Source organism: Pleurodeles waltl, chromosome 6 (genome assembly GCF_031143425.1).
Source record: "Pleurodeles waltl isolate 20211129_DDA chromosome 6, aPleWal1.hap1.20221129, whole genome shotgun sequence".
NCBI classification, from domain to species: Eukaryota; Metazoa; Chordata; class Amphibia; order Caudata; family Salamandridae; genus Pleurodeles; species Pleurodeles waltl.
The window spans coordinates 1,051,435,681-1,051,459,304 of NC_090445.1; the positions used below are offsets into that span (position 1 = coordinate 1,051,435,681).

A 23,624-nucleotide genomic window follows, 5' to 3' on the forward strand; every position below is an offset into this window, starting at 1 on the left:
AGGACAGTAAATCAGTGAAACAGAGACAGACTTGGTAAGCAAAGGAAGGTCGAATTTGCCAACTGCGTGATAGGGGCCTCATATAAACAAAATACACTTCCACAAAAATTGCCCCAAATATAAGGAATCGCTGCAGTCCTATAACAAACATAGGATGCGCTGAGACCTGCAGCCAAAGAGGAATCGCCCAGTGCAGGGAGCAACCTCAAAATTGGCAGAAAAGTTAGTAACATACTTGCCAATTTTTTACCAAGTTGATGCAATAGCTGTAAAAGTTTAGCAACGAAAAACACATGCCATTAAGGGATTATTAAACTGAACTGGACTAAAGCGCTTTGAGATAGCGAGGGAACAAAAAAGAGAGAGGAGAGAAAGAAAGGGAATGAGAGTGAGAGAATAAACTACAAGTCTAAGGAGTGGGACATCTTTGATAAATGGAAATGAACCAAATAGGAAAACAGGTAGAAAAGAGAGTCATGCATCTATTCAACAGCTCTGAGTGTATAGCTTAACGTAAATCTATTCGTCAAGAATAAATACTAGGAGCTGAAATAGTCATTGATGTTATTTTATTTCAATCGCTCCATTTGGCAATGCTCGATCAATTTATTTAATGACACAATTACTCTTTATCCTACACAAACCACTGTTCTGATGTTTGTGTGTTTGAGTTGTTATCATGCTTTTAATCATCAATGGAATTTATATTTGCGGCCCTACTTGAGTATTTAATAGACTTTCGCAGCATCAGCAGAAGCTCACTCTTGTACACACTAGTTACAAGCACTTCTTCACACAGCACACACTCAGACTCAGTAGGATATCCTTACTTTCATCCGGAAGACCTTCTTTCCACTCTTGATGGCGTTATCCTCAAATGAAAACTCATTTTCGCGGATCACAGTGCGACTCTCCTTATCACCAGTGTAGGTGACAACGTAGAACTCCGGGGCCCACATCTCAAATTCACGTTCCCAGTTTATGATAGTAGAGAGAGGAGCGCTGACCAAATATGGACCCTTCGAGTGACCCTATTTAGGACAATTAGAATTGAAAAGTCTTATTTCCGGGCTATAACCTCTCTGCTTCCAACTTGTTGTCACATCATTTGCCAGTGTAAGGTGGATGTAAATTTAGTAGGAAGAGGAACACATAATTTGAGGTTCTGCAGTTTCATTTTATAAAGAAGTGTTCTCCTCAGCAAATCTTAGGGTCGTCCTCAGATCATGTTAGAGAGAACACTTTTTTGGGGATCAAAAGATCCCAGGCCTCCCAAATCAACATAACATTAGGCATTTGACTTAATAATGGTGAATCTTAACCTTTAGATGTGATAACTTCGCCTTCATTGAAATTGGATTACTAAAGAACACCACACATTTTCTATAAACACCTATGTGTCTAATCATGATATCCTGCTGCTGAGGGAGAAAATGATTTTAAAAAACCCCAAATCAAAGATATACACCTGAGCACACCCCTCTACCTTAGCATCAAATCCAACTGCCTTGGACAATCGCAGTTTTTAAAAGCCCTGAACCTGAGTGTTAGGCCTGAGCCACAGGCGATGGCCTATAATTAGGGTGAAAGCTTTTACAACTTTTAGTGCCCCAGGCAGAAGGGTTATAAACCTATGAGAACATTCCACTCACTGGGGGAAGAACGTTCTAAATGAAAAAGTGAAAAAAGAAAGATAACATTTAAATGTTGGAACAGCGCCTGTGCCAACCATTATTGCCCCTCAGCAACTCCAGTGTCTTCACTGGAGCTCTGAACATTCCATCGTTTTAGTAATTATTATTTTTTGCAGAACAATAAATACCTGATGTTCCTGTTACTCAACACAGCAATCTCTAACCTATCAACCTTGCACATGGGGAAGGTAAGCTTGAACCAATGTGGCTAAAGTGTTAATGCTTTGATGCAAAGGTAAAACTCCAAACGTCATGAACGAGAGCTACAATCAACCAATGCCTGATGAATATGAGAAATGGAATTAACGCCAAGCAACACCTGAGGAGGTTAGTGTATATTTCTGCATATAATGCAAGAGCTCAGTGAAAAGGCTAGATGTGAAGAGGATGGTAAAGCACAAAGGTATGAGCACATAACAATGTCAGAAATGTAGTCTACAAATGCTGAGTTAGATAGCATAACATTTTTAAGGAATTTGTAAACTTCCTGCAAAAAATCAGCCTTATCATAAATTGTGGTTAACCTGCTCCCAGCTATCTCCAGAACATTCCTTTTGATACTCTATACCTTATTCGGATAGCAGGCCAATCGGAACTTGGCTCAATATTTACATCATGAGAGCTCTTAATCTCTGCAGTGCCATGCCCAAGTCGTTCAGGTGAGCATGGTAATGCTGTTATGATAACAACAGCAACAGGTGCAGTCTAGAGGTTAGGTTGTTCACAGCAGAATCTGAAAATTTGCTTCATTCCACGGTTGCAGCTTTTTCGGCATACAGATGAATTTACAACACCTAATCCACAATCTGCAGCATAACTTGCAGATTTTAACCAATTGCAATGTTTAGATCAAATTAATCAAAAGTAATTTGAACTGCTGCACATGGGGTTCAATGCTTTAATTGACACTTAGCAGAGGCATGCCAGGGACCTCGCAGTTGTTTATTCCTGTATTCACACATTTAAAGAGATGACGTATGTCTAGATAATGCAGACATCTACAGCTGTGCAAAGCTGAAAACACCCCTTTGTGAACAATTTTATAAACTTTGTGAACTTTTTAGAGTGGAGGTTTAGAGTTTGAAAAGAAAAAGGGTCCACATATGCTTCTGTGGTCCTTCAGGTCCATGGAAATATCCATCTGTTATCACAACATGTCCTGCCCTACTTGGCAGTTATTCCACGTTCTGAGCAGCAAGACCACTCAGAAAGATTCTGACTCCACTCTGAACTCCCCTTTCCATGGCAGCATCTACTTTCCTGATGTGCCCTGCCTCCTTTGATGAACATTAACTGCTTGCCCCCTTGCACACAAGTCTTCACCCCAGCATGCTCTCAGTCCTGTGCACTGCACATTGTTTCAAGTAGATTAGATCATGATATAGGGAACACTCCAATCCAATACTGCAATACTGCATGACTTGACCATGGGTCACATCCAATATCTCTTAATATAAAGGAGATTTTTATGACCATGAGAAGTTACCTACACGTTTTCAGAAATTTCTATTGAAGGATGCATGTTTCTAGTGTCACACGGTCTACATTTAGGGCCGAACAGTAATTGCTGAATTTAATTTGTTTGTAAGGAACCACAGAAGACCAATTAGTTTAGGCACTCTATTTTTGGACTGATAAAGACTAACCTCTTTGTACAGTGAGTAGAGAAACACAATGGTTTGGACAGTCTTTCCAAGCCCCATCTCGTCGGCAAGAATGGTATCAGTTCCTTGGGCCCAGGAGAACCGTAGCCAGTTCAATCCTTCCAGCTGGTAGGGATGTAGTGTGCCTCCGGTTGCATCAATATACCACGGCTGTTTATCGAACTTAACTGTAGGCTGCAGAAAGAAGCACAGTACATTAAAATGATAATTTACACCACCAAGTTATTGGTTAACAATTTCTTAAAAACATGACTACAAAGAGGCTGAAGCAGTGAATTTGGACTGTGATCTGTTAAAAGTTACTCAATTGACAGGGCACCTGGAACCTGGATAACACTCATAGTTCTGTAGACTGTATAGTTGAAAATAATGACTAACTGTTGTCTACTTAATGAGCGGAAGCTTTCAGCCAATATCTCATAAAGGCTGTCACCCAAAGAACTTACTTTTTGGTATGCCCATGTACCTACATATTACATAGGATATTATTTAGCATGGCTGTTATGAAATGCTTACTTTGCACACCTGGGAAGGGTCAAGGCTTTGTTTTCTGGTTGCAAGTTTCTAGTAAGCATTAAGGACTCTTGACATCACCATGCAAGATTTATGAGTAGACTAATGATTGGACTAAAAAGACCAGACAACTGTATATTTGGTCACCCCACCCAATAACTTTCATTTTCCAAAGTCCATCTTGAAACATGTTCTTTATTATTTTTGACCGTGTATATAAGGCTAAGCATGCACATATATTTACTTAAATAAAGGTGTTGATTATTTTGAAGTAATTTAAATACAAAATCACAAGCACAAGAAAGAGTTTTAGGTTACATCTTGTGAAAACTATCTGGGAAGTGTAAAACATTTCAGTGTAGGAGATCGAAGACAATCCTTCTGAAATAAGAGAGGCTGTAAGTGAAATGAACATGATGGATTGGCAAATTTTGCATTTCAAGTTTTATAGTGCATTCCAGGTAGTTACTATGCCTTTAGCAAAGGAAATGTAAAAACTAAACCAAGAGCTTCATCATATGTTCCTGCCAGGCTTCTATAACATAGATCATCAATCTATTCACTGGCAGAAGTGGGGCAAAGGCACTTTGAAATCCCTCAGTTTCCTTTAGTTTCAAGGTACATCCTCCCCAGAAAAGCAATGGGATGCAAGAAGGTCTTGTAAAAGATGGATTAATACTTGATAACTAATGCCACAAAACACTTTGATATTCAAAATAGGTGAAATAGGGATGGAATAAAAAAAAGAAGATGTAAGTTGACTAAGTGGAATAAAAATCATTTACTACGCATTAACAGTTCGAAAATATAAACAGGAGAATCGTAGGAAAATAGTATTGTAAAAGTTCCACTGAGTTTTAAGTTAGTCCAGGTTGCCATGGTGATTGGGAGTCGGGTTGACAGAGATTAGCCAACAGGAGGTACCTGGACGCTAGTAAAGGTTATTGAGTGATGCCTTATAGACCTGACTAAAATGTCATTTTCTTTAATGAAGTCCTGCAAATCCAGGTGCTCAGCGAAACTGAGTGAGTTGGGTTCACTGCAGTCAACAGCACAGGATGGAACTGATAAAGAGAGGTTTCTGAAATATAACAAACAACATTTTTGGAGACCGTAATTTTGAATGGACCTTTTCGCACGCCAAACTCAATATCAGGGGCTAAATATGTAAATAAAAGTTTTTCTTAACTTTGTTCCTACAAGTTCCTGTAAAAACTAGTCCCTGAACATATTTCTTACCGTTTGTTTATATTACATATAAATTGTCTAGTGTAGTCCACAGCAGTTTCATTGTATTTTAAAACAGGATCCTCATGTGCTGGCTGATTTACATTTTTTTTTTAATTGTCTGATTGATATTTGTTATGTAATTTATATACCTCTGATTTATTTTCATTATATGTTGTTGCAGGTTGTTAGGTTTTCTACGGATATAGGATGGGAAGTTAAGTAATAATTAATAATTAATTGTTCATTATTTATTTGATTTTTATTATGTAAACTATGGAATACTGATCTATTTTACTTATATTTGAATTGTGGGATGCTAGGTTTGTAGGAGTTTAGGGTGGGAAGCTAGCTCAGTAATAACTGATTAACTATTATTTATTATATGTAAATTATTATTTAATTGAATTTTAAATATGTAAATTGAGGAGTACTTATTTATTTTCAATTTATTGTAATTGCAGGATGCTAGGTTTGTGGGGTGGGAATTCAATTAAGTAATAATTAATTAGCAATTATTTGTTAATTAATTATTTAATTTATTTAATTTATTCTAAATATGTTAGTTATGGAATAGTTATTTCTTTAGTTATATTATATATAAGTGCAGGTTGTAAGGTTTGTAGGGGTATAGGGTTAAGATAATTAATTATTATTTCAGTAACAATTATTTATTAATTGATACTTTTTTATTGAATAGTAATTATGTAAATTGAATAATTGTTTTTAGCTTTATTAATACATCTATATATTCTAATTCATAGATATATTACGTTAGTTGTTTTTTAATTAAGAATTGAATATTTTTTTCTATTAACATGGGGTTACTAATACAGGCAATGCGCTTGAAGTGAAGCAGTTACCCTACTCTTGCTTAAACTGATGGAAGAATAATGAAATAACCTTTTCTCAGATCAATACTTTCCCTACTCTTGCACTGTTTGGAGTGGGAATAGTACATTTTGGCCCATATTTATACTTTTTTAGCGCCACATTTGCGCTGCTTTTTGACGCAAAAACTGCGCAAACTTAAAAAATACAATTGTATTTTGTAAGTTTGCGCCGTTTTTGCATCAAAAAGCAGCACAAATGCGGCGCTAAAAAAGTATAAATATGGGCCTTTATGCCTCTAAAGTTCAACACTTTTCCTGTTGTTGTGCTGACTGGAGAGGGAATAGTAAATTTCACCCCACCAAAATCCAATGCTTTTGCTATTGTTGCACAGACTGGAGTGGGAATAGTCAATTTCACTCCTCCAAAATCCAGTACTTTCGCTACCGTTGCAGAGACTGGAGTGGAAATAGTAACATTTACCCCTCCAAAGTCTAACACTGTCCATACTGTTGTTTTAACTAGAGTGGGAATAGTAAATTCCACTCCTCCAAAATCCAACGCTTTCTCTATTGTTGCACAGACTAGAATGGGGATGGTAAATTTTACCTCTGCAAAGTCCAACACTTTCCCTACTATTGTGCTGTTTAGAGTGGGAATAGTAAGCTTTACCCCTCTGAAATCTAATGCTTTCCCTACTTTTATCCTATTTGGAGTGAGAAAAGTAAATTTCACTCATCCAAAAGCCAATGCTTTCCCTAAAGTTGCACAGACTGGAGTGGGAATAGTATATTTTACCCCTCCAAAGTCCAACACTTTTCCTACTTGTTCGCTAAGTGGAATGGGAATAGTAAACTTTAGCCCTCTGAAATGCAATCCTTTCCCTACTAATGGCCTGTTTGGAGTGAGAATAGTAATTTTAACCCTTCTGATGTCCAACACAATCCCTACTGTTGCGCACATTGGAGTGGAAATGGTAAATGTTACCCCTCCAAAGTCAAACCTTTTTGTTTTATTGTGTATGCATGTTTCATATGAGGTAGGTAGTTAAAGGTAGGAAAGTGTTTTTTTGTTTTGCTAATAACTTTGGCGCTGTTTGAGAAATCTTCACAAAATTTTCCAAACTAGTTTGCCACTCACTTTAGCTGCTGTCTTAAAAGTGTAGGGGTTATTTGTCAAGCGTAGGCAGAGAAAAATGGGGGGTCCCGCAAAACCCATTTCCCCATGCAATTTTCTATAGGGATTTTAGACACAACTATAGCCCAAACCACTGAACAGAATTACACCACATTTGGCAGAAAGCTAGATCCTAGTCCAGATAGATTTTTTGTGTTATTTAGTGCAATTCCATTCAGTAAATTATGAGTTATTAAAGAAAATAGATTTATGTATATCTCAGACGTGCAGGGTCCGTGGATCCCAGAGATCTCAAAATGAGATCTGACTGGCTGCCATCACTTGAAGCAGGAAGTGGTGCCAGCCATCTTGGGACCCAGACTGAGCCACGTCCCAGGAAAAAAGGGAAAAAAAGAGAAGCGAGCATGGTAGGAATACTGTGACAACCCTAGGCATGGTGGTGGGGCCCACAGCAACCCCACTGATGGGCCAAAATGTTTTTTTTTTAATTTCCTGTGAATTCGCAGTGGATCTGCTGGAACATTGTTTTAAAAACAAGCCTGGTTTCCTGCACTTGCTTTTTTTTGCCCTCCGGTGGGCCAGGTCCCGGGGTGAATTTTATTTATAAATTATAGAGAGGAGGGCATTCGTGGCCTGGCTCCCAAAGGCTGATTAAGGCCCTGGGGAACCCATCCCCTGAGCTCTGCCACATATCAAAATGAGGGGTTGGGGGGCAGTGCGACCCTCTTCCCAGGTCAATTTCCCACCACCGGGACCCCAACCCCCATCGTCCAGCCGATCACCGAAAAGGGAAAGGGGGCAGCACGGCCCACCTTCTGGAGCCATCAATGTCCTTGGGGAACCCATCCCCCAGGGCTGATGCCAGCTATGTCCTGGGGTGCCCACCCCTGGGACATAGCGGTTTCCCTGCACCTGTGTTTGCTCTTGCTTGGCAGGAGTTTGAAAAGCGGACTTTTCATCTGTTTTCCTGGCCGCTGTGAAGAGATTAAAAGTTTGCTCCCAACCACAGAAGCGGCATTCTTAGTTACTTCCTGCAGAGGGGAGCAAGGCGGCTCCCTCTGGAGGATGGGAGCTGGCTGGAGCGGCAGGGGCATTAGGGCTTCCCCCACAGCCCCCAACAAACGTGCAGTGTGTGCTCTGGGTGGGCTCCAGGACACCCACCATTTCTGACCAGGCCCTGGGGGATGGGTTACCCTGGGCCAAAATCGACCTGGTGAGGGGGGCCTTGCGGCACCCCTCCCCAATTAATAATCACATAGGCCCCAGGGAATGGAGTCCTTGGGGCCAAAATTGGCCCAGGGAGGGGAGCTCCATGCCCCTCTCCCCATAACATAAGTGATTTGGATCCCTGGGGCCAAATATGACCTGAGGAGGGAGGCTAAGTAGCCCCCTCCCCTCAAAAATATGGCTGGCCCCAGGTGATGGGGTCCCTAGAGCTGAAGGAATGGAGGCTGTGTGCCTCTTCCTGGGTTGGCTGCCTTTAGGGGGTTGGCTACAGGTCCTGACTGCATGCCAGGCCCTGTGGTCAACTCCCTGCTGCACATAGCTGAAGGCCATATGTGTTGTGGGGTTCACTGCATGCTGGGGTTGGCCAAAGGGCCTAACCTGCGGCAAAAGCCCCCCTCCCCGTGGCCATGCATGGTTAGATTAACTTATGGTTATTAAATATTACTTTACATTAAAAAATACCATAGGAATTCACTGAAAAAAACTAAGATTACAGGGATGTTATATTCAGAAAATAGAATTGAAAAAACCTTAGAAATTCACTGAAAAAACAGAGTTTACAGGGACATTATAGTTAGGTTCACAATTTACATACACAAAACCATAGAACTTCAGCAGTTATAGTGATACTTATCTGAAGAAAGTCTAACTCATGCCCTAAGGGAACTATAACTCGCGCCCTCGCTATGCACTGCTAATTCCCCCACATATTACATCACTCATGATATTGTCTATGACATCATTGATAATATCAGTGCAACATTTGCTATAAAATTATTGATGAGAAAACTGTGCATGTCAGGGGTGCTAGTTATAGTTACCATAGGGCACGAGTTACGGTTTCTTCAGATAAGTATAACTATAGCTGTTGAATTTCTATGGTTTGTGTGTGTAAAATGTGAAGGTATATAAACAGTGTAGCATTATTATAATTGTAGTAATAGTTAAATGTATTATTATGAATATATTCATAATGTACATGAATATATGAATATTAATATATCCATATTAATACATTTCAAAACATATTTTTATTGTTGCACTACATATGTATATATATTTATATAATTACAAACACATATGTGTTTGTGTGTTTTAATAAGTATTTATTTATATATATATATATATATATATATAGTATTAAATATTACTAGAATATATTTAATTTACATTATATCAAATGTATCTACTTATTATTTAACATTTACTACTTTAAACTTTATATTACAAAATCAATATTTTTGTCAATTTTTGGATGATATTAGTTTCAGTGTTCATTTTCCGAAACTATTGTACTTACCATTATAAGTATAGGAGCACAATATTATGGTAAACAATAGTTTTGACACAATATATTTGTCAATGATATTGTTCACCATGATATTGTGTCACCAATCCATTTTTAAGCAACAGAGAAAATGGGTTGCCTGGCTAGACCATAGGTGCTCGCAAACATTTTCCCAGGGCCTGCAAAGTGTAGTCTGTGGTGTGCCCGAGGGCTGCATTGATGCCAACTAGGTGGGAGCGAGGTTTTGTATAGAGAGGTGTTAAGGTGGGCACTATCGATAGCTTGAGAGATGCAAGTGTAAAAAGGAAGTAACTTGATTATTGAAATGCAATGATAGATTTAATTGCAAAATGTGAAACCAGAAAACCTGTGATCAATCCTGGCTTCACCACTTGACCAAATTGTGTTATTCTAGACAACTGTCTAACTTTACTTTGCCTCCTTTTTTATTATGATGTATAAGAGCACCTTGAAATTCAAAGTTTAGGATATGCGCTGTGCTAAACCTTCTCTTTTGTGTTTGGTTTAATAAACTATAATGTTGTCCATGTATACTAACAACCCAAACCACCCAGAAGGTTCTATGTGACAAGTGACTTGTCTCTTAGTTCACTATAGGCATTTTTCTCAGGGCGGGTGGAGGCATGAATGTTTCTATGTTCATTTTTGGAAAATACTTCTGAAAGCCTTGATACAGTCTGATATGCTAAGGTGAATGCATCTGCAAAATATATATTTTTTTAATTTTGAAGAGACTTTATAATATTTTTACATGTTTGTTGCAAAATGTCTTTCAATAAAAAATATTGATTTCCTAAAGTTAAGTAGTGCAGGAAATCTTTTTGGTGTCTTCTCCTCTACTTCAGTTAGTGTAAATATGCCCTTGCCATTTATTTAACATCTTTCTGAATGTTACTGTTTGATCAAGTACACAACAGCTAAGTGCAGTCGCTCTGCTGGGGGCCATATGCAAAGGTCAGAAGGGCGGCATGTAACCCCTGGGCCGTAGTTTGAGTATCACTGGACTAAACAGATGTGGACAGGGAAAGCTAGACCTAGGAATGGCTCTCTTCACCTTCTGTAATCCCTTTGAAAATCTATTATTTCTCAAACAGGTAAAACCAATATTTCCCCTTAAATGTATTTTAAACATCTAGTTTCATATCTAAATCAACAACTCAACTGTCTCCACAGGAAAGCTTTAAATACAACAGCTCCTATTTCAAAAAAATGGCGCTCAATAGGGCCTCACTGCTGCCTTGAACACAAAATGTTAGCACTCTAGTTGTTCATTAGAGCTCCTTGTTTAAGCTATAGTAGAACACTGGGGAGTCAGCTGACAAACTTCTGCTTGTGTTAGACATGCATGTTTCACTTAGGATGCCAGTATTTGTTTCCAGCATGAATGAGAAAGGTGGATGGGAATTTATAGAAAATGTGTCCTCATTTTAGCTATCTAGAGCCCTAACCATAATTCCTATTACAAAACAAACCACCTCATTTGTTCATTTACTGCAGTGTGCTCTGTAAGAAATGCTGATTCCAGCAATTTGGTGTTGTGGTGTTCAGTTCACTTGTCATGAATATAGAATGTTAACACTCTAGTTGTTCATTAGACTTCTGTGGTGATGCTGCAGTAGAACACAGGGGAATAATCATTTTCTACAGGTTAAAATCACATTAAACTCACCACAGTTCCTAAAATTAGTATCTTGCCTCCAAACAATTATTTATATTGTGACTACGATTTGCTATATCCGCATACTTCATGCATGCTCTTTTTGTTCTGCCCTCAATGCCAAAAAATCAGCACAATGTATTTCAATGGAACAAAAATTGTTGAGCCATATCACCAAACAAAACCATCAGGTATGCTTCTTGTAACATTCAACATAAGAATTCCCACTAAAAATATAGCATCTAATTAACAGTTTTTTGGATTTCACCCCAAATGTTAAGGGTCTGATTTAAAAAAGCAATATTACCCATGAGGAAGTGCACTTGCAGGTAGTTATTGATCAGGACGTAAAAGGAATGTTGGCTTTATCTTGGGTCCTATAACTCCACCCCAGTCACTATCTGTCTCGGAGGGACCTCCTTCTTGGATAATATTGCTTAAGTATATGATGTCCAAGTGGAACTAAACAGACAAATAATGTGGAACTAACGAATACTGTGATTGAACACTGACCTGGCTTTATGTGGGAGTGCGGTACCATCCCAAAGCACTAATCAGGAAAGACTGCTTGAAAGGTTCAGGAATCATTAAGACTAGTGGTAGGCTATTGATGGAATGACCTCTAAACTGTGGGTGGGGCGATTATAGGCCAAAACTCGAAAATTGTGCTGTGCTCCTGTGCAAGCTCCCTATGGAGGATGAAGATGTTCCATGGATGTACTGTTGCCTGAGGAATTAGTATTAAACATATGGGTGCTTGTTTTCTGTGTTCTCCATGTTCTGCATTGTCTGCATATTTAATTTTTTGTCTCTTGGGTCAAGTGCATTTGCTATTGTGGTCTAGACTTTATTTGTGGTTTCTCCTTCAACACCATTGCTAACACTGTTTGTTTATGCTGTGGCTTAAAGTTGCAATGTTACAAAAAGTATTATCATTGCTGGCATGTCTAGACCCACCACCCCTTGCCCTGGCATTTACCAGGAAATTATGTACAATTTCACTTCAACTGTATTTAATTATGTTAAACCTTGTCTTGTGTTGAATATATCAGCATCCATTTGGGGCTCATGGCCTGAGTTTGAGAAAGATAAAGATGAGTTGGTGTGCCACAGATTTAATTCTGGCTGAGAATAAGCTGTGTTCAAGTGTAGTGGGAGGTCAGATATAGAAAATTAAACATTTACTCTCTTTGACCTCACGTCTAGCCAGCACGTTCCATACAACAGCATTGGGTACAACAGAGTTCATACTAAATTCTCCTGTTTTTAATGCACTATTGTTTACACACATCTTTAGGAGCAATGAATTTGACAGATGTGAGGTTTTTCGTTTGCAGATAACAACCCTTGCCATTACTATGCAGTATCATTGTTTGCAGATAACAACCCTTGCCATTACTATGCAGTATCACCATCATTCCACTCCACTTACATCAATGACAGGGGTTGTTGGCGGTCTTTCCAGTTTTTCATCTTTTAATTTCTTCCCCTTCTTGGTTAGTCTCTTAGGTAGGCGTAGATCTTCTCCCAACATCATCTCTCTATAAATGGGAATTCAGTTTGTCAAAATAAAAATAGACTGAAAAAAGGATCACTTGATTTTATTTAAAACTGTATTTTTTCAGTTTACTCACCTCATTAGCCACCTCTACTAAGATGGAAAGCAGTAATTATTTTTTTTTAAGCAGATTGTTGTCGCCTTTAGGAAACAACATATAGTGAAAAACGAGTTAAGGCTGAAATGTAATTAGGATTTATACAACTGCAGGTTATATATATATATATATATATATATATATATATATATATATATATATCAAGTCAAATAAAGACAGTTTAATCCAAGCATAATAGGTTGTGCAGTACATTGATTAGTGGTCCACTTGATTCATGCATATTGAACAGGCCATCCAACCCCTAACTCTACTCCCTCCCTCTCCTATGCCCCACCTGAAATCATTCACAGGAATATAGGGCCAGATGTAGGAAGCCGTTTGCATGGTGCAAACTGTGAAAATCGCAGTTTGCGCCATGCAAACAGCCTAACGCGATGCTCATTCACAATTTGCGAGTCGTTACCGACTCGCAAATTGTGAATGCGATTCGCAGTTAGGAAGGGGTGTTCCCTTCCTATTTGCGACTCGCATCGCAATGCAGAATTGCTTTGTGACCGCGAATGAGGTCGCAAAGCAATTCGCAGTTGCCACCAGAGTCACACTGGTGGTAACTCATTCGCAAAAGGGAAGGGGTCCCCATGGGACCCCTTCCCCTTTGTGAATGTGGGCAAAAAGGTTTTTTCAGAGGAGGCAGTGGTCCAATGGACCACTGCCTACACTGAAAAAACGAAACGAAATGGTTTCGTAATTTTTTTCTTTTTGCAACTCGTTTTCCTTTAAGGAAAACGGGCTGCAAAAAGAAAAAAAAACTGCTTTATTGAAAAAGCAGTCACAGACATAGAGGTCTGCTGTCTTCAGCAGGCCACCATCCATGTGAGTGCAAGGACTCGCTATGGGGTCGCAAAATGCGACCCACCTAATTACTATTAATGAGGTGGGTCTTTGCGACCCCATAGCGACTCGCAGAATGTGTCTGAGACACCATTCTGCATATGCTTTTGCGACTCGCAAAAGCATATCTTGCTACATCTGGCCCATAGTGCTATGGATACCTCCCACTCACCGGTGAGCTGCCTCCAACATTGACTTTATGGAGTCTCACATCCAGGGCCTCTCATTCTCACCCCCAGCAACATTTATGTTACATCCAGGTCTTGATCAGGAAGTTGGGAACTGTCAGGTGAATCAGTACCGGGCTCTTTTATGCAGTCCACTAAGGCGTCCCAGGCCCTAGCTTTCTCTGGGGTGTGCAGCCCCTCCTCACCTTGTGGAACAGTACTGCTCCTTCGTATCTGTAGAATGAGGGTTTCTTTCCATTTGTGTACCTGGGGACTTGTGGCGGCCTTCCATTTCATTATAATCTCACATTTTTATATGATTAAGGCTGGATCTGCAAATATAGTTGTTACCTTGTGCTTCACAGGTCGAGTGCTCCCCGCACCCAGTAGACAAACCAGTGAAGTGCACGGAAGTGTTCTATCCGTCACCTTGTTAATGCATGCTACCACTCCCTCCCAGTAACCTTGCAAAACAGGGCAGTTCCACACCATATGGACCATTTCAGTCCCTTGTTCCCCACATCTGGGGCAACCCACAGCTTGTGCTCCATAGGTTTGCATGATTTTCCCCAGCGTAAGGTAACCCCTGTGTTAGAAGTAACAATTAATTACCTTAAATCTGGTATTGGGGAATACTATGTAAATGCTGGCGAGGATTGTGGCCCAGTGTGTATCTGTAATTGGGAGTGCCACATCGCCCTCGTACTTCTGGCGCAGTTCTTCCTGATGCATATTGATATCTGGCCTGAGCACTTGGTATAGGAGTGTGATTGCCCGTATTTTACCTGTTGAGGGACAGAGTATGAGGCTACACTGGTGAGCCAGAGGTTCTGCCATCCCGGCTCCCCAATGATTTTACACAGCCATCACCACTGAAAATTGGAGTAAGAATTGTCCCAGGGGTCACTTGAATGTCTCCGATATACATGTGAAAGGACAACAACTAGCCATCTACATATAGGTCACCCACTCATTTTATACCATAAGTTGTCATTCGAGTGCTCCCTGTAGTGTTCTTGTTCCGTTTATAGACACCAGGGCCTGCAACGGGAAATCCGGACAGTATGGAAGAAGGGTTCTGGTGAGCTGCAGGCATCCTTGCCAGCAATGACGAATTGTCTGTAGTTCCCTAGAGCCACCAATAACAGACCGTTTGGGCATCAAGAGGATCTGGAGCTGTGCACTGAGGCTCAGGGTTCCTGCTTGGACCTCCACCTCAGGGCTCAGCCGTGAGTGTAGCCATTGGTTAAACCATTGAATTTGGGCAGCCAGGTAGTGCAGCTTCAGGTCAAGTGCTGCCAGCCCCTCCCATCAAGGGTGGGTCTGAGCAGTTTGGACATTACCACTCTGCCTCTGCCCGCTCTCCAGGTGAGCTGCACCAGCAGTGAGTTTTATTCTGTAAACAGTTTGCGGATGTTCACTACTGGTAGTGTTGCAAAGAAGTAAAGTAGACAGGGGAGTGCTAGCCTCTTTGCAACCGCTGTATGTCCTGCCACAAACAGGGGGGGAGAGTTTTCCAGACCTTCACAGTGCAAAGTGCTCTAATAGCCATTCCAATGTTACCCTCCAGGACATCTCTGGGATTGTGATATACCCTAATTCCTAAATATTTTATGTAGGATACCTCCCATATGAACCTATGCAAATCCTGTGCTTTGGCATGTGTGGACACTGGGAAAACACAAGTGATTTCTGCCAGTTTATAAAAGGCCGTAGATACTACCAAACTGCCATAACAGTGAAATTGCCCCATATAGGTCCCTTTCTGCCTTGGCTAGGACTAGGAGCGTATTGTCAGCATACAGTGCAATTATGTGGGAGTTGCCTCGATGGTTCAGCCCCGGATATGATGTCCCTGTTTGTGCTCTGCTGGCCAGGGGTTCAACGGCGATGGCAAACAGAAGGGGTGAGAAGGGGCAGCTCTGTCTGGTTACCTCCCAAACACAATGGAATTGGAAATTACCCTGCCAGTTGGCACCCATGCAGAGGGTCCCACGTAGCGGAGCTTAGTCCATTGAACAAATCCCGCACCCAATCCCAGCCCCTCCATCACCTGGTACAGATAGTCCCATCGTAGGCTATTGAATGCCTTTTCTATATCAATCGTAGGCTATTGAATGCCTTTTATATATCAATCGAGACTATCACTGTGTCGTTCTCCTCTCGGTGTACAGTATCCATGATGGAGAACAACCTACGTATATTCAACACTGTGTTCCACCCTGGGATAAACCTGTTTTGGTTGGGGTGTATGAGTGCTGATGTGTGGGAGGAGACAGGAAGCCAATAGACGACTCAGAAGTTTATAGTCCACATTGAGCATTGGTAGCTGGCGATATGCTTCGAACATCTGGGGGGGGTTGCACTGGTTTGAGCAAGGGGATTACTAACGCCTCATCTGTAATAGTTGGCAGTCGACCAGCATCCTGAGCTGCTGTGAATATTTCTACCAATTTGAGAGCTAGTTCCTCCACACATGTTGCATAATACTCCATTGGGAAGCCGTCAGTCCCAGGTACCCTTTTACAGGTCATGGCCTTGATGACAGAGCGCACCTCTGGCAATTTTATGGGGCCTTTCAGGTCCTCGGTATCTCCCCAACCTACTTTGCAGGACCCAAAAAGTCTAACAGGGTCTCAGAGGTGACTCAAGGGGGGAGCATACAAGAGTGTATAGTAGACCTCAAATCTGTGGTTTATATTATTCTGACTATATAGGCTCGCTTCTGTGGCTGAATCCACCTCCAGTATAAGGGAGCATCTGGAGATGGGGTTGGTGAGCCAGGCCAGCAGTGTCCATTTCTTATCGCACTCAGCATGGGGCTTAATCATGTATTTGTGATGGCCACAATATATGACCTTTTCTAAGAATACTACCAGCTGCCACCTGTTCCCTACTACCTATCAATGCACCGGTCCCTCATCACAGTATTGAAAGCATCCCACTCAGTTAGAGGGGATGACGTCAACTGCGTATTATCCAAAAAGTAGTTCCTAATGGCCTCCCCTTCGGACTGATGAAATGAGGGGTCATCTAGAGCAGTGGTTCCCAACTTGTGGTCCGGGGACCCCTGGGGGTCCGCGAAGGTTCTTCAAGGGGGCCGCGAATGCTTAGAAAAGTAAACATTATTAACAGATTAGGTCCCCAGCTTTCAGTAACGACTTAATGGCCGGTCCCCGGACTCCAAAGATTATTCAGTGGGGGTCCCCGGGTTCCAGTAATCATTAAATGGGGGTCCACAGAAGTCAAAAGGTTGGGAACCACTGGTCTAGAGCGTCTATGCACAGTCGCCAATCTGGGATTCCCTGTGCCAGTCCAGCACAAGCAGTATCGGATTGTGGTCCAAGATCGTGCCACAGAGGTATTCTATGTGCCTCACTGTTCTGTGCACTTCTGGGGAACAAAGGAAAGCATCCAGCGTAGGAATGGGATAGAATCACCTTGTGCAAGTTTTCACCCTCTTTTTCTGGACTGCTGGGTGTCTCATTTGTGTGCCCATGTTAGGACCGCCCTCTCATCAAGGGAGCTGCTTGATCCAGTCCCAGAGCTGGAGTGGGTGGTAAAAAAATTCAGTGAATTTTCATAGCTGAATCAAAGCTAAGCAGGGAATATCATGGCATTGGTGATGCCCATTTTCCTGAGTTATGTTTTGGCCTCTGTGACGGAAGCCCTCTGGTGCTGTACTGCATTTGTAAAGTCTGGAAAAATCATGACTTTCCCGTTCACCAAAGCAATTTCTCCTTTAATCCAAGCTTGGGTCAATATATGGTCTCTGTATTTGAAATGCAATACCCTGGCAAGGACGGGTCGAGGTCCTGCTCCAGGCTTTGGAGGTTTTGAGGGCACATAGTGGGATCTTTCAAATGCATAGAATAGAGAGAGGCCCTTCAGCATGACCTCAGTGCAGAGCCATGTTTACAGTTATGTCAATGCCTGAATCTTTAATACTCTCAGGCAGACCAATAATCTGAAATTTATTCTTTCTTGCTCTGTTCTCAGTGTCTTCTGCCCGCAATTCTAACACTTCCACACTGCTTTCAATCCCTGTCAGTCCACCCCTCATTGATGTCACCTTAGGGTTTAAGTCATCTTAAGTCAGGTTTGCTCTATGGTAATCCCTGAGCAGCCCCAGATCTGTGACCATGGTGTTGATGTTTAACTCCAACACTTCACATGATGCTGCTATCGCTTGGAGAATGGTATCCAGGGTGGCACCACTGCACCCTTCCAACAAGGGCCTCTCAGCCACAGTCATGGCTCCTGATATGGTAGAGGGAATGTCCCAGGCCTGACTGAGATCACTGATATTTTTTCTACAGTGCTTTCCCATCTCAACATGGCCCTTTGGCAAGGGGCTTAAGCAGATTCAGAGTCCTCTTAGTTAGTCCCAGTGCTATTAGCAATGAGTGTCATCAGCAGAGCCCTTGTGATGAAGACACTTAGGAGAGCAGGCAGCCATTCTAGTGAACCCTAGTGGCAAGTGGGGTCATAGAAGGCTCATCGATTCCTGCCATGGAGTATGTCACTCAACATATCCTGGGACAGAAACCAGTGTGAGAGGGGATTCCTCCACTTGCCACAGGTTGAGGTATGTGCAGGAAAGTCAGTATTATGAGGCACCCAGAGTGGCAATTGGGGGACCATCCGTATGCATCTTGGGGTCCGGATGTCTCGCCCAATCGCTACCCCCCATGAACTGGAATTAAGGAGCGATTCCCTGAGCCCAGATCCAGGTCACCCTAAGTGCCTTTAAAGGAGAGCAGCGCCAGTGGATGGGCAAGGACGTTACCTGCAGTTCAAGTAGGCGGAAAGGTACACAGAGAAGGGAAGCAACTAGTGTCCCTCTGTTAGGGTCTCTGCTCGCCATTCCAGTGCTTAACAATTTTGCGAGAGGGTCGGGATCATTCCCCTTGCAGGAGTGCAGTGGGGTGGCAGCCTCGTCCCCACCAGGGCCTGTATATCATCAGGGGCCAAGTCAAGTTCTCAAAGGAGGGCAGCCAGAGTTTCCCCATGTAAATGGCCTCATAAGCCAGCGTCCTCTTTTGATGCATGGCCCATAGCGTCATGCAGCTCCAGTGAATCACAGGTAGAAGCTGGGCCACCTCCTCGAGTCTTGTGCCAGCCCTCAGGAGGGCAGGCCAATGACTCCAGCCAGGGGATGGCATGTATTAGGCAGTCACTGTCACCTGGGGTTCCCGCAGCACTGCTACAATCATCTACTGCTCCTGTGAGGCACAGCTCCTGCCATGTGGTGTGCTGGTTCAAAGGCCCCAGCGCAGGGCCATGTGAGGTCACCCTATGGAGGACAGAGTGGTCCTAGCCAGGGTGGGCGATAAGGGGGGCAAAGAGCACAGGGGAGCCGCTCTGCAGCCATGGAGTGATATTTCAGCAGTGGCCCCAGTCCGGAGGCCATCTGCTGTTCTCTCTTGCAGTCGAGGCCCCCCAAGCTCCCGCGACTCCACGCAGCTCTGCACTTACGAGCTCCACCAGGAAAACAAGAAGGGTCCCCGGTGTATTTCGGTGTCAGGTAACTCCTCTGGTCCACACACTGCCGTGTGATGAGGCCTGTAGGGTCAGCTGACAGTGTTTATGTACGGATGTAGTACCACACGCTGCCAACATAACCTGATCAGTATCATTGGTCTGCAGGTAGTCAGATATCGCCTTCTTTATAACCGTAACCATCGCAGGGGCCCAAAGGAGTGAATTTCTGAGGCAGTAGCTGGCCAGGAGTAGTTGAAGTGCAATGTTCGTGTTAAGGGGGCATAATACGAGAGCGATTGAGAAGCTACGTCAGAGTCACTAACTAGAGCCTGGATGGCCGGGCAGCTAGGAAATAATCTATCCAGGCATACATTTTGTGTGCTGCTGAATAGTGAGTATAATCTCCAGAGTTAGGGTGGAGTATTTGTCACATGTCCGCCAATCCGCAGTCCGCTAACCAGCAGTGACTCTGGAGTAACATCACCCCAGTTTGTTCTAAGCATTGGGCCGATCCATCAAGATCATTGTCCATGACCAGGCTTAAGTCACCCACAATCAGTATAGCTGCGTCGGGAGTTTGTAGTACAGGAGTAAGGGTATTAGTGATGAAGGGTTCTTAATGGTAGTTTGGGGCATATATAGTAGCTATAGTAAAGTGGAGAGACCCCACTTGTAGGCTATATGCAAGAAATCTTCCCTGGATTTCAGTCACTTCCGAAATTATGTTACTCTTAAACCGGGAGGAAAATAAGATAGCTACCCCACCCTGTTTTGTGGCATTTGTGAACCATAATTGACTCGAAACCACCTCGATTGCATGCAGGGCATGTCTTTAGAAAAAAGATGGGTCTCCTGCAGCAAGTAGAGATCGCTCTCTGAGCATTCAAGGAGGGAAAGGATTGCTTTCCATTTAGTGAGTTTGTTGAGGCCTTGGACGTTAAGGCTCAAGACTTTAACCTCCAAAGTCATCCGTCTGTAGGAAACAAGGGTCGTGTAAGATACCAGGGGAAGAAAACAGGGGCCCCAAGTGGCAAGTAGTAAAGATGGGTAAATGGTGAGCTGGATCTAGACATTTATCATTACCCATGTACAGAAGAAAGGAATAATAACCCCAAAGAGCAAGAAAACAAAGACAACAATACACATGTTTCAAAGTATAAACAAGTCCATCTTCGATGGTGGTTAGCTTGGCCAGATGAGCCAAAGGAGAAGTTACTACCAGCCAGTGGAGAAAGACTCTCAGGGGATGTCATCAGGTTGGGTGCCTGGCTCCCCAACCCTGCCGTAATGAGGCCCTCCCACCACTGAAGTTATGGTATGTTTGTAGGAGGCCTCCTCCCCATTTATGTCCTCCAGGCCCCTTGATACCCCCAGACAGTGCCAGGATCAGTGATTGTCTCTCCTTTACCATGGTGACTGAGTCCGGCCGTACCTTTGTGGGTGAACGTTTGGCATATTGCCATCGAGCCACATTACACTCTTTGTAGTTGAGTAAGTCTCCTTGGATGGTAGGGGTGTTGAGGTCCGTGGTGCCCAGGATGGTGCAGGCTTCCAGGAGTGATCTCAGTTGGATCAATTTCCTATTGTGGAGGAATATAATCCTGAATGGATGACCCTAGGAGCAGGCAATTCTGGCTTTCCGTAGGTGGGCTGTAACAGGGCAAAAATATTGACTCCTTTGAAGGGTTATTGCAGGCAGGTCTTGGTATAACACAGGAGTGTGATCCTGGAAACGCACCAGGTGGGCCTCTCTGGCCTTGCGCAGAATAGTTTCTTTCAACTGGAACTCATGGACACAGGTCAATATATCTGCTGGTGGTGCCCTCTCAGGTCTAGGTGGGCCCACCTGGTGAACGCGATCTAGTTTTAGATCTAAGTCTTCAGTGGCTCCCAGAATGTGTTAGAATAGAGCTTGTTGTTTCTCCTGGAATGGTTCTCAAGATCTTTAGTGTAAACCTGGAGCTCAATGTGTTGTTCTAGCAATCGTACCACTTCCTGATGTAACCATTCGACCTCCTCATCTGGCCCCATTTCGTGGTCTTCCACAGCAGATACCCCGTCTCCTATCTCCTCCAGGTTATGTAGGATCTTTCGCAGATCTGCTGATAAGTCCTGTTTAACACTTGCAAGTCATCTTTAAGGGAGGTGAAGAGAGCCTCCAGGAATGATCTAGTCACCGGGCACTCCTTGTCCCCCTGTGCGGGAGGGGGGTCAGCATCATGTGGAGGTGATACAGTGTCTCCAGCTGGCCCGGTGGGCTTGGCAGGCAAGTCCTTGAGGGAGCTGTCCTTTTTAGACTTGACAGCCATGATAGGGGGGCACTAAGTAGTTGTTCAGGAAAGGAGTTAGAGAGCACCTCCAATTATGCTCTCCCCAGTGTCCCTAGTAGGAATGCAAGACATGGGAAATTGAAATGAGGTATGGGGGAGGGGTGCAGTCACTTGTCTAGAAGCCTTGTAGAACGCTACCAGTCCCCAGATGTGCATGGTGGTCCTCAACCTCCCTTCCCGATCCGCAGGCAATGTACCTGAAGTTTAAAATGAAGGCAGCGCAGAGGGCTCCAATCAAGCAAAAAGCTGCAGGGGAACGATGACCCTGAGGTTAAGTGCATTTGGAGTCCTGGGCCCTCTGGAGGCAGTTTGGTAAAAGCCGGCCTAGGGTAGTGAGGGGGGCCGGGGCATTCAGTGCTACTACTTTATCAGTGGTGTTGGTGACTAGCATAAGGCCTATGCCAGGTCCCTGTAGCTATATTCCTCGTATGTGGGGAGAGGCCTGCAGGGTCAACGCCTGCAGAGGAGCTGTACAAGCTCACCAGAAAGGCTTCTAAGAAAACAGAGGGGGCAACAGCCTAGAGTTGTGCCAGCAGATCAATCCTTCCAGGGTTCAAAGATTCTGCCACCTAGGCCCTGCACAGAAGGGCCACCCTCTGATGGTCACCATGCAGCCAGCTCCAGCCCACAACAGCTCATCCAGCAGGGCCCAGGACCCAGCTGCAGTGCTCAAAGGCTGTAGGCCCCGCTCGACCCTTCTCGATCGACCCCAGGGGTGGGCAGGAGAATGGGGGGGGGGGGGTTTCTGTCCACCTCTCCCCCGGCAAGGTCGGCACCCACACTCACCACCTCTCTTGATGCCATCCCCCTTCTGCGGTAGTAGGAATCGGTGCTCTCTCCGGGGGCTACGCGTTGAGTCCCCTCTCTCCAGTCCCTTTGTCAGTCAAGGCGAGCAGTCAAGTATGTTCTTGTCCTCCATGTGGGCCAGGTGCGATCGAATGCGCCGCCGCTCAATTCCTCGCTGTTGCAACCGCCATCTTGTCCGTATTGATGGCCAGGAAAGACTCCTGCTCCTGGACATTAATCAGGAGCCCCCACGACAGGCTGGCGGTAGTAATCAATGCCTAGCGAGGGCAGGAGACTACAGGTGATCAAGGGGACAGTTTATGCACGGCGAGAAGGGTGCTGTGTTGCGCTGTAGTATTGACGAGGTCGGAGAGACCTGGGAGAGCATCTCATCCAATTGCCATCTTGGCCACAGCCCTGAGTGTGTTTCAGTGTTCCAAATAGCCTTTAGAGTTTTAGTTTCCACAATTATTGTGATGAATATTTAAAGATTGTCTGTTAATCATTCAACACAATAAATGTCATTTCTGACCCTCAAACCACTACTAAAAATTAATTCAACCAAGTTACAAATATAAATAACTCTTGGAAAAGTTTTAATGGTTTAAATAACTTATTACAATAGTTACATGTTTTACACCGAACTATTCCATCTATTTCAATAAATTAATGACTATTCCATTCTAAAACCACCTCTAAACATATTTAACTGAACCACAACCTTAAAAAAATATAAAAGAGTTCAGAACATTAAGAAATTTGAATTGTTTGTAGTTTTGCAAAATATTTTACATTGATTTCAAGTTGAAACATAAATTGACTTTTCTGTCATCTGGATGGTTGAATAGGCCATACAAAAACATTTTAACATTCAGAAGCCTTATTAACAGATAATCTTGACTGTTAAAAAATGTGCAACTGACACATGAAATGATTAAAGCACTTAAAAATATTCTTGGCTTTTTTAATGGGTTCCATTTTTTTAACCGTAACATTCGAATATTTTAACTGTAAGTTGCTAATGTTAACACAACTTAAACAACTACGTAAAGAGGCATTGCTAACCTGTATACCTTTGATTCCAATATTTA

The 23,624-nt window shown here is 43.0% G+C and overlaps 1 protein-coding gene across 4 annotated transcripts in view; it reads right to left on the reverse strand.

Moving 5' to 3' along the window:
* The window catches only part of CHD5 (chromodomain helicase DNA binding protein 5), a 981,350-nt gene that overhangs the window by 509,705 nt on the left and 448,021 nt on the right, over positions 1 to 23,624 (reverse strand). For all 4 annotated transcript variants that reach the window (XM_069239999.1, XM_069239998.1, XM_069239997.1 and 1 more), the window contains exons 13-15: positions 12,692 to 12,800; positions 3,341 to 3,532; positions 831 to 1,031 (exon numbers count right to left, since the gene is read on the reverse strand). In XM_069239999.1, the coding sequence (XP_069096100.1) occupies positions 831 to 1,031; positions 3,341 to 3,532; positions 12,692 to 12,800 (502 nt within the window). The remainder of the gene's footprint in view (positions 1 to 830; positions 1,032 to 3,340; positions 3,533 to 12,691; positions 12,801 to 23,624) is intronic.